The sequence below is a fragment of the Mastomys coucha genome, chromosome X (genome assembly GCF_008632895.1).
Source record: "Mastomys coucha isolate ucsf_1 chromosome X, UCSF_Mcou_1, whole genome shotgun sequence".
NCBI lineage: Eukaryota > Metazoa > Chordata > Mammalia > Rodentia > Muridae > Mastomys > Mastomys coucha.
The window spans coordinates 157,582,871-157,592,437 of record NC_045030.1 but is presented as its reverse complement, the minus strand read 5'-3'; the positions used below and the strand labels follow the sequence as shown (position 1 = coordinate 157,592,437).

General features: G+C 40.3%; 1 protein-coding gene and 1 non-coding gene across 2 annotated transcripts in view; one reads left to right on the top strand and one right to left on the bottom strand.

The window, feature by feature from the left end:
* Cltrn (collectrin, amino acid transport regulator) overlaps positions 1–9,567 on the bottom strand; it is a 40,902-nt gene that overhangs the window by 17,454 nt on the left and 13,881 nt on the right. Inside the window, exons 2-3 of the mRNA XM_031384337.1 lie at positions 9,485–9,543; positions 4,969–5,054 (exon numbers count right to left, since the gene is read on the bottom strand). Coding sequence (XP_031240197.1) covers positions 4,969–5,054; positions 9,485–9,543 — 145 coding nt within the window. The remainder of the gene's footprint in view (positions 1–4,968; positions 5,055–9,484; positions 9,544–9,567) is intronic.
* On the top strand, positions 4,248–4,366 carry LOC116096074. Its single transcript, XR_004120829.1, has one exon. It is a non-coding gene; the product is annotated as a 5S ribosomal RNA (ribosomal RNA).

Here is a 9,567-nt window from a genome sequence, read left to right as displayed (position 1 = left end):
AATAAGTCTTGTGTTCCTCACATCCAATGCTGACCTCTCCAACTTCGTCTGAGGGGGAGGCAGCCCACATACATGAATTTAAAAAATCTTGCTTTAGTTCATTTGGTCACGATGAATTGGGTCTGTGGTCTTTCTCCTCCCATCTTTGGGATTAACAGTACCATGCACATGTTGGTGCCTATGGAGGTCAGAAGAAGGCATTGGGTTCCCTGGAACTGGAGTTATAGATAGTTGCGAAGCACAACTCCCTTTGGGTGTTGGAACCTGAACCTGGGTCCTCTGCAAATGCAGTCATTGCTTTTAGCTGTGCTTTTAACCCCTGAGTCATCTCTTCAGCCCTTGACTAATGATTTTTATCAAAAAATTTATTAACATCTACAAGAATGGCTTCTTTTAGCAATTCACTTTTAAAAAAGAAAAAAGCCACAAATGTTCCCTCTGCCTCCTTAAATGTATGAAGCATTGACCTGAAGGCAATTCTCTGTACATTGACTCCATAGCTATTTCTCATCAACTAGGCCAGACAAAGCCAGGGGTGGGAAGAATTAGGCTCTTGTTTCTGAAAATCAGGACTAAAAATGAGCTGCCCTGCAAGCACGAGATGGGTAATCCCCTTACCTTTCCATGGGCACAAGAGCACATTGTTCATTTTAGGTCACAAGACTTATCCTTGGATAGTTAAGTAGAGCAAAAAAATCATTACGTGCTCTATGCTACTTAGAAAGAGAAAGCAACACCTGCAATAAACTTCTACCTATCTTGCTAAAAGTGATAAATTATCTTAAAAGCCAATATTTGTATAATATGTAGTTAAATGTCTGCTAGCCTGATAATTAGACTAAACTTCTAACTAGCTGATAGTTTCCTTAAAAACAACTTAGAACACTTTGGAATTCCTGCTGCAGTAAATCCGGCTTAAATCATTTGGAACCTGTGCTCCAAGCCAGACCCAAACACCTACCCTCAATAAACCAGCTAAAAGAGTCAAATTAAAAGTGGAAAGCAGAAAAGGAGATTTATTTAATGTGGCCACATTGGAAGGGAGACTATGGGATCCAGAGAAGCCCCGAAGTCCATCTTGGAGGCCCTAAAGTAAGATCAAAGTTTCAATGGAAGGCCAAGGATATGTACATCTAACAGCTTCTGTCATGATGTGGTCCTGTCCATTATTGTCTCTCCCTTGTCTTGGCTTCACTCTCATCCTGTAAGGTGGTCTGAAATCTCTTTCCAGAAGGCAAGTTCCTGCTTGGCTGGTACCTGCCTTTTCCTTCTCCCAGCATGAGATTTCTGGGGAAATTCTCTTTTCCTGGGGAGTCATTGTTTTTTGATAAGTCAAATTGAGAGGCATGGGTATGTTCAAATATCTTTACATCTGTTGGGCCTGTTCAAGTACACAGCAGGCTTTCAGAACAGGGTATTTACTTCTGAGGCTATGACTACAGCAATATACTTCCTTAGGCTGACCCCACAGTCCAATGGAATGAAAATGTGTTCCTCACGCCGTCGAACTTCAGCCTTCATAGAAAAAAACTTCCCTGATCTAGTTTATACTTTGGTAGATTTATGATAAGCATCAAGACTTCTATATAGCCTGAGTTATCATTGAAAATTGAATCACCTTTCAAAAACAAAAACAAAAACAAAAACTAGATCTGATATGCACAAACCACCACAATGTCCCAAGTTCTGAAGGAAAACATTCCAAAGATGAATTCCTCAAATTCTGAAATGTTACACAGCTCATCACTTTTGCCCAAGAACAGAAACATTTGATTGAACAAAACCATGAACCAGGGGAAATGTAGGCACGTGGGGGGAAGTCACAGTGCCAGGGACACAGCAGAGTACAGCATTTGCTGACAAGGAGAGCTGGTACACAAAAGAGATGCTTAGCATTATCCCCAAGACATACTTGCTTTCTTTCCTTTTGATTTTTTGTAATGCAATCACCTTGTTTTTGTTTAGATGGATTCTCTTCTAATTATCTGTATGTGTCTGTTTATGTGTCTGTGTGATTATTGTTTCATGCATGCAGGTATCCCCACAGAGGCCAGAAGAGGACATCAGATCCTCTAGAACTGGAGTCACAGGAAGTTCTGGGCTGCCCTATGTGGGAGCTGGAACTGAATTTATGTATTCTGCAAGAACACTGCACATCTTTCACTGCTAAGCCCTCTACCCTTCTCCCTTATTTTTATTTTTAAAAATTATAATGCTAGGGGGTGTGGAAGGGAGGTAATAATGGATGGATATGATCAAAATACATTGCACAAATCTGTGAAATTTTCAAAGAATAAATTTTAAATGTCATTAAATATTTTTTCTTTAAAATTTGATAAAGCATGAAGAGAATTTAGGGCAATTTTTTTCTTGTTTTTCTATATACTTTCTTAAAAATGTCATTGTATAATACATTGTTATTGTTATTATTATTATTATTATTATTATTATTATTATTATTGTTATTATTACACATGCATACAAATACACGTGTGGAAATTGGGGAGATAGCTCAGTTGCTAAAGTGCCTGCCACAGGACCATGAAGACCTGAGTTTCAGGTCACTGTCACGAAGAGAACAAAGGAGGCAGAGACAAGTGGATCTTGGAGCTTCCTGGCCAGCCAGTCTAGCCAATCCTTGAGCCCCAGGTTCACTGAGAAATCCCTCTGTTAAAAAAAATCAAGTGGAGACTGAGAGAGGAAGATACCCAAAATAAAACTCTGGATTTCACACACATACACACATACATGCATGTACATATGCATTCACATATAGTATATACACATACACCAAATTATTTTAAAAATAAGAGTAAAAAAATAAAGGGGCAAGATCTGTTTTAAATATGCATGTGTGTATACAAATGTACATTTCATGAGTTTGTTTTACTTCCTCAAAATCTACTCTTCTATTTCTTCACATATACATTTATACATATGTATATATGTATGCATACACACACACACACACACACACACACACACACTGAAACGGGGTTTCACTACATAGACCTAGTTGACCTAGAACTCACTTTGTAGACTAGGCTAGCCTCAGACACTCTGCCTTTACCTCTGGAATACTGCCATTAAAGGTGTGTGCCATCACACCCAGCTTCCTTTTTTTTTTAGTTTTTTTTTTTTTTTTAATTTTATGCTCACATCATATATTGGGAATCTGAGAGAAATCAACTGATAGTTATCCTCTTCTTTGGGCTCTGAATTATTGCAAAAGTCACCCTTTAGTAAAGCACTTAGGACTTGGAGATAAAAGGATTCATTGGAGACTATTTAATCCCCAGGCAAATTTTTCTTCCTAGTCCTAAAATAATCTGGAAATTAAACCAGAAGAGGGTGATGCATGCCTGTAAATTCCAGGTACTCAGGATGCTGAGACAGAAGGATCAGAATTTCAAGACCATCTTTAGCTACATAAGGAATTGAAGGCCAGCCTGGACCACATGAGACTCTCTCAAGCCAACAACAACAACAATCCTGAAATGAAATAAGTTCAACCATAACTGTCTTTGGTAGTGCTGAATTGAGACAGGTATCATATGCTTGGGTAATACATAGCAGGCTGTACAATACGGAAACTTCCAATCTAGGTGCTCCTTAACTGTACAGAGCAAGTACAGCCTGACAGTTCTACTAGGAAGCAGCACCAGGAAAGCCTGGTGGGAGCAGACAGGGCAAGCTTGCTCACAGGAGCTTTATCCAGCCCACCAGTCATTTCACCTCACGACTGGAGGCACAGGAGAGGGAGTAGAGGGCCAACAGGAGTGGTAACCTAATCACAAATAGAAAAGGAAAGAATCTCTGCAAATAGGGAAGATGCATCCAGGAGAGTAGAGAACAAATGTAAAACTATTAAAATGGCCCTGGCATGGTAGCAAGCACCTTTAACTACAGAGAGACAGGGCAGGCAGATCTCAGTTCCACACCAACCTGGTCTACATAGCTCCAGGACAGCCAAGGCGACATCATGAGACCCTGTTTCAAACAAACAAACAAACAAACAAAACAACCAACCAACCCACCATCACAACAAAAACTATTTTTAAAATGTTTGTAGTAAGTACTTTTAAGAAAATTAACAAGATCTATATCAATGAGGGGTCCATATTTTGGCTTCTTTTTAGAGGAGAATAGATTTCTTTGATATTACCTAGCTCTCTGCAAGAAAAAGTATGTGTACAACAGAAACATGGAAAGCTTAGGACATAAAAGATAAAAATAATTTTGATCATGTCTCCAGCCATACCACCCTGAACGCTCCCGATCTCGTCTGATCTTGGAAGCTAAGCAGGGTTGGGCCTGGTTAGTACTTGGATGGGAGACCGCTTGGGAATACCGGGTGCTGTAGGCTTAAAAAAATTTTTTTGTTTTTGATCATGGCCATTGATAGTCATATTACCCATTGAACAAACGGAATATGATAGAAATTGTAAGCTGAGCTCCATTGTGAATGTTTAAGTGTTTCATAAAAATGAAGGTTCCAGGCTGGTCATGGTGTCTCATGCCTGTTACCCTGGCACTTGAATAGCTGAGGCAGAAGGATCATCACAAGTTCCAAACCAGCCTGGGCTCCACAGCAAGTTCCAGGCCAGGCAACTTTACATAGAATGTTACAAAGCAAAGCAAGGGCTGGAGAGATCGTTCAGTGGGTAGAGATAGTTACTGCCAAATCTGAGGGCCTGAATTTCATCCCCTGAACCCACATCCTAGGAGGAAAGAATCAACTCTCACAAGATGTCCTGACTTCCACTTGCATGTCATGATGTGTGTGCATACATACACACATGTAAACACAGACACACACACACAAATAAGTAAATAAATTTTTTTTTTAAAAAAAAAAGAAAGCTGCTGGTCCCTTAAATCAGGGGAGGGTACTAGATCAAGTTCAATATAGGAAATTGAAATAATGTTTATCTCAAACAGGCACTTGAGATTTCATAGTTGGCTTACTCTGTTGCTTCTCTGTTGGGAACTTTTCTCATGGAGAACGCCACCATTGCTCTGAAGAGATATTCTTCATCCGTGTCCCAGACATACTGAAAGAAAAGGGAAAGTAGAGGTGAGTGAGATGGGAAAGAGTCCATTTGGTGGTATGTTCCATCACCTGCCTTCTCCTTCTCTTTCTCGCCCACCTCCATATGCTTCTCACGCAGCAGGGATCATGACAACTCATATTCTCATGCATCCTATTGGATACCTCATTCTAGTACATCATGAGAGTATTGTTAAGATCTGGGGTCATACTGAACAGAAACACATATTTTATCATTACTACTCTTGCTTTCTTAGAGTGCTAAGGAAGGAACAGTATGAAAAATAAATGATCCTTAAAAAACAGCAGAAAATGTATCCCCTGGTTACCTTCTCTATACATGAAGAGTATATATATTCTTTCCTAAATAGCTTCAGGGTCCAGCAGTGGTATAGGCTTACAATAAATAAACTTAGCACCTAGGAGGGTGGGATAAGAGACTCAAGGCAAGCTCAGGGCCAGCCTGGTCTATATAAAATTTTCAAGGCCAGCTAGAACTGCATATTTGAGAGCTTGTCTAATAAAACTATACATATAAGATTAGAGAAATGTCTCAGCAGTTCAGAGCACATACTGTTATTTCAGAGAACCTGAGCTCAGTTCCCAGTATCCACAAAGGTTGGTTCATAATCACCTGTAACTCCAACTCTGGGGGATCTGACACCCTCTTCTGATCTCTAGAAACACACACAAAACTAAATCTTAATTTTAAAAATAAGTATACATATATATTACATGTATATATAATTTTATATATGATATTACAAATTAGTATACACTTATACATTTGTGTGTGCGTGTACACACAGGGAAGACCTGTGAGGATGTGGAGACAGGGAAGGAACCTGCTCACATATATATTAGAATGTCAGTGTAGCAAACAAAAATGACAGGGGTTGGAGAGATGGCTCAGCGTTTAAGGACACTGACTGCTCACCGGAAGGTCCTGAGTTCAAATCCTAGCAACCACATGGTGGCTTACAACCATCTGTAATGAGATCTGATGCCCTCTTCTGGGGTGTCTGAAGACAGCTACAGTGTACTTACATATAACAATAAATAAATCTTTGGGCTGGATAGAGTGGGGCTGGAGCAGTGGAGTGGGAGTGAGCAGAGGTCCTGAGTTCAATTCCCAGCAACCACATGATGGTTCACAAACATCTGTATAGCTACAGTGTACTCATATACATAAAATAAATAAAAACTTTTAAAAAAAAAAATGACGATGCCACCCAGAACTTGCGAGAGCATGACTTTAAGTTGCATTTAGGATCTTGATACAAGATGAGCATGAGCTCTCCCAGCAGGAGTGTGGCTTAGGTCAGGGAGTAAAGCTCACAGCTCCAGAGATCTGGAGAAGACTAACTAGTGTTGCTTTGTGTTGGGAATTGAGCAGAGAGAACCAACTTGAGTTGAGGGGAAGACTAAAAGCCTGTGTGTCTAGCAGTCACGTCACATTTCTACTATGGCTTTCAAAATGCTTCCTAGTAGTTTCCAGGCAAAGCAAGCAACATTTTTTATAGTAATAAAAAAATGTACAACTGAAGAAGGATAAGGAAAAGGTTACTTAGAGCTACAGTCTTGGCTTAATACCCACAGACCAAACTAGCACCCGAAAGAGACATACACAAGAAGGCTTGTAGTACTTTATGGACCTGTTGTCCAGGTATCTGGCATATAGACAGTATAAGCATATATAACTAATTGTATTGTCAGAGCACACTTGTGACTTCATGGACCACACAGTGGATATTAATTGCATGTATTTATCTGTCATCTCGGATGTCTTGCTTCTTCGTTTGAATAACACTTCTACCAAGTCCTCAAGTATCCCGGGTCATTTTACTTTCTGCCTACACCTAAGAACACTGAAACCTCACATTTTAGTTGAATAGTCAAAAGTAACAAGAGAGTCACAAAAAATAGGATTTGTTTAATTTTAAATTCATGATGCCCTACCCTCAAATTCCCTGCTCACCTCTTAGCATTCTCCATAAGTTCTTTGTCTCAAGACAATTGTCTGTCCCAAGACTGCTTCAAACTTCCTACACCTCCCCACCCCAATTATAATACTTTTTCTTCCATCTCAGCTCTCACTGGATGCTTTGGGTTTTATAGTCCCTCCAACATCCAAAGCAGAAGACTGAACCCAGGGACTTTCACTTGCTAGGCAAGCTCTCCACCACTGAGCTTAATCCCTAACCTCTAAATTTGTAGTTTAGAGATAATGTCTCAATTTAGCCATTTAGACTCCCTTGACCTCCTAAGGCAAAGAAGCAAACCTCCACCACCGACATACATCCTAACCACATACATCCTCTCCTGAAGTGCCAGACATTTCTCTCCTGATAATGGCTAATCTCCACAAGTATGCTGGAAATGCCTCTTCTCCTCCCTTCTCAGACTTGAAACAGCATCAGTTTCTTCTATGTGCTGAAGTCCAGTTGGAGCCTGTCTGCTGACTTTTACTCATGCTCAAGTTGTTTCCACTAAACCAACAGTAAAAGCCTACTTGATCCTCCGACAACTAGCTCTCCCCAACCTTTCACAGGCAGATCTCCTTCTCCCTCCTCCTCACAGGGTCTTATGTATTTCAGGCTAACTGGGTAATGAAGAATGACGGTGAACTTCTGATCCTTCTGCCTCCATCTCCTAAATGCTAGCAGGCCTGGCTTATGGGGTGCTAGAGATGGGAACTCAGGGCCTCATACATGCTAAGCAAGGACTCTTCCAGCTGAAGTACAGCACCAGCCTCCTGACCCAATCTCCAGACTAAGCCAAAATTTTTATAGGAGTGACCTATACTTTTGCATATTCACCCCCAACTTAACCTGCTTATTTTATCCCCCTCTCCAATATCTGACTTTTCTATTCTACATCTTTCCAAAAACAGCTCCTACCAAACTCTGCAACCTTCACATTGTTTGACAAAATGAGCTTGGCCTCTTAACAGCATTTGATGCTTTAAACAGTTCATCTGTTGTGAAACAACCCCCCTCCCACCGGCTGCCAGCATGACACACATTCCCCATGCAGTTCCTCTTTTTCAAGGTCCTTAAATGCCATGTTCTTCCTCACAGCTTCCATTCCAGACACCCTGATCTTCCTTCCATCCTTCATGTTCACTAAGCTCCTTATGATTATCGCTATGTTCACATGTGACAGCCCTCTGCCATCCTTCTCTCCTTCTCTGTTCTGTGTCTGTTCATGGTTACGTTAGACATTGTAGAAGTGCCTGGGACAGAGGCTCCTGCTGAGGCCAGAGCCCTATATACTTCTCCTTCCTGTAATACTTCTCAAGACTGCACATTTGCATTTGCTTTACTGACTATTTAATAGACAACTGACTCTCTCACTACTATAAGCTCCACGGGGAACCGACAAGCCCAGTGTTAGCTGCAATCACATCCCTAACATTCAGTCAAATCTAAAGATTCTGTGATAAGAGATCTTATACACTGGCTGGGAGCAGGATTTCTACAGTCAAACTCTCTGGGTTTGACTCTCCTGCCATTTACTGGCTTGAGATTTTTGAAGAATCACATATGACTCTGGGCCTGTATTTTTTCACTCATCCAACCAGAATGGATGTGCCTGTACTCAAAGGGGTAAGGGCTCAGAAGCTGATAGGAGTTTAGTGCTTAGAAAGGCCCCACTAGGAAGTAAAATAATGCCTTAATAAATGTTTATTTTATATGCTATTATAACAACTATTACTTAGCAGATGAAAACAAAAACTCTGGCAGCTGATTGGTTAGCAAATAAAATACTTTCAAATCCCTTTAGCAATCTGGGTTTCATTTGCTTGTTTGTAGTATGAGGCATTAATATCACCTACTAGATTTTTAAAAATGCAGAGCACACCAGGAAACTGACACTAAACTTAGACAATAGCATCTTCTTAATTAAATGATCTTCCCAACCCTACCACCCCCTATAGACTCTGAGGATTTTAAACTTCTATTACTTCAAGCACAATCTCCACACTGTCACCTTCATAGATAGAAAGAATTGAAGCTTCACACAGAACTGGACAATTTTGCACTATGAAATATATTGGTAGCACCAGTCTTTCTTTCTGATGATTAAAAAACAGACTGATAACATTTAGATGCCCACAATAGTGAAGGGCAGACTTAACCTAGACAAACGCATCTACATCACACCAGACAGCCCCCTTTGCTCTATGTTACTAGTCTGAGTCTTTCAAGTTTTCAAAACTGTTTTCCGTAGCACAATTTCCCCGTGCATTTTCAATCACTCAGTGCTGATTATGTACTTTAAGCAAACTCATTACATCAGTGACTCCCATGTTACTGTAATTTAGCTTTGGCAAAAGATCAGACTTAAAGACTCAGAGAAGCCATCTATTTGAAAAAGCCCAGAGCTATTAGAAAACAAAACTTGAAATGAGACAGCAGGTGTTCTACTTACTGCTTTATCTCCAAGAGCTGCTCTGATGCTAAGTCTTACTTTAAAGGCATTTTCTGCATCTGTCAGAGAAAAGGGAAAAAAAG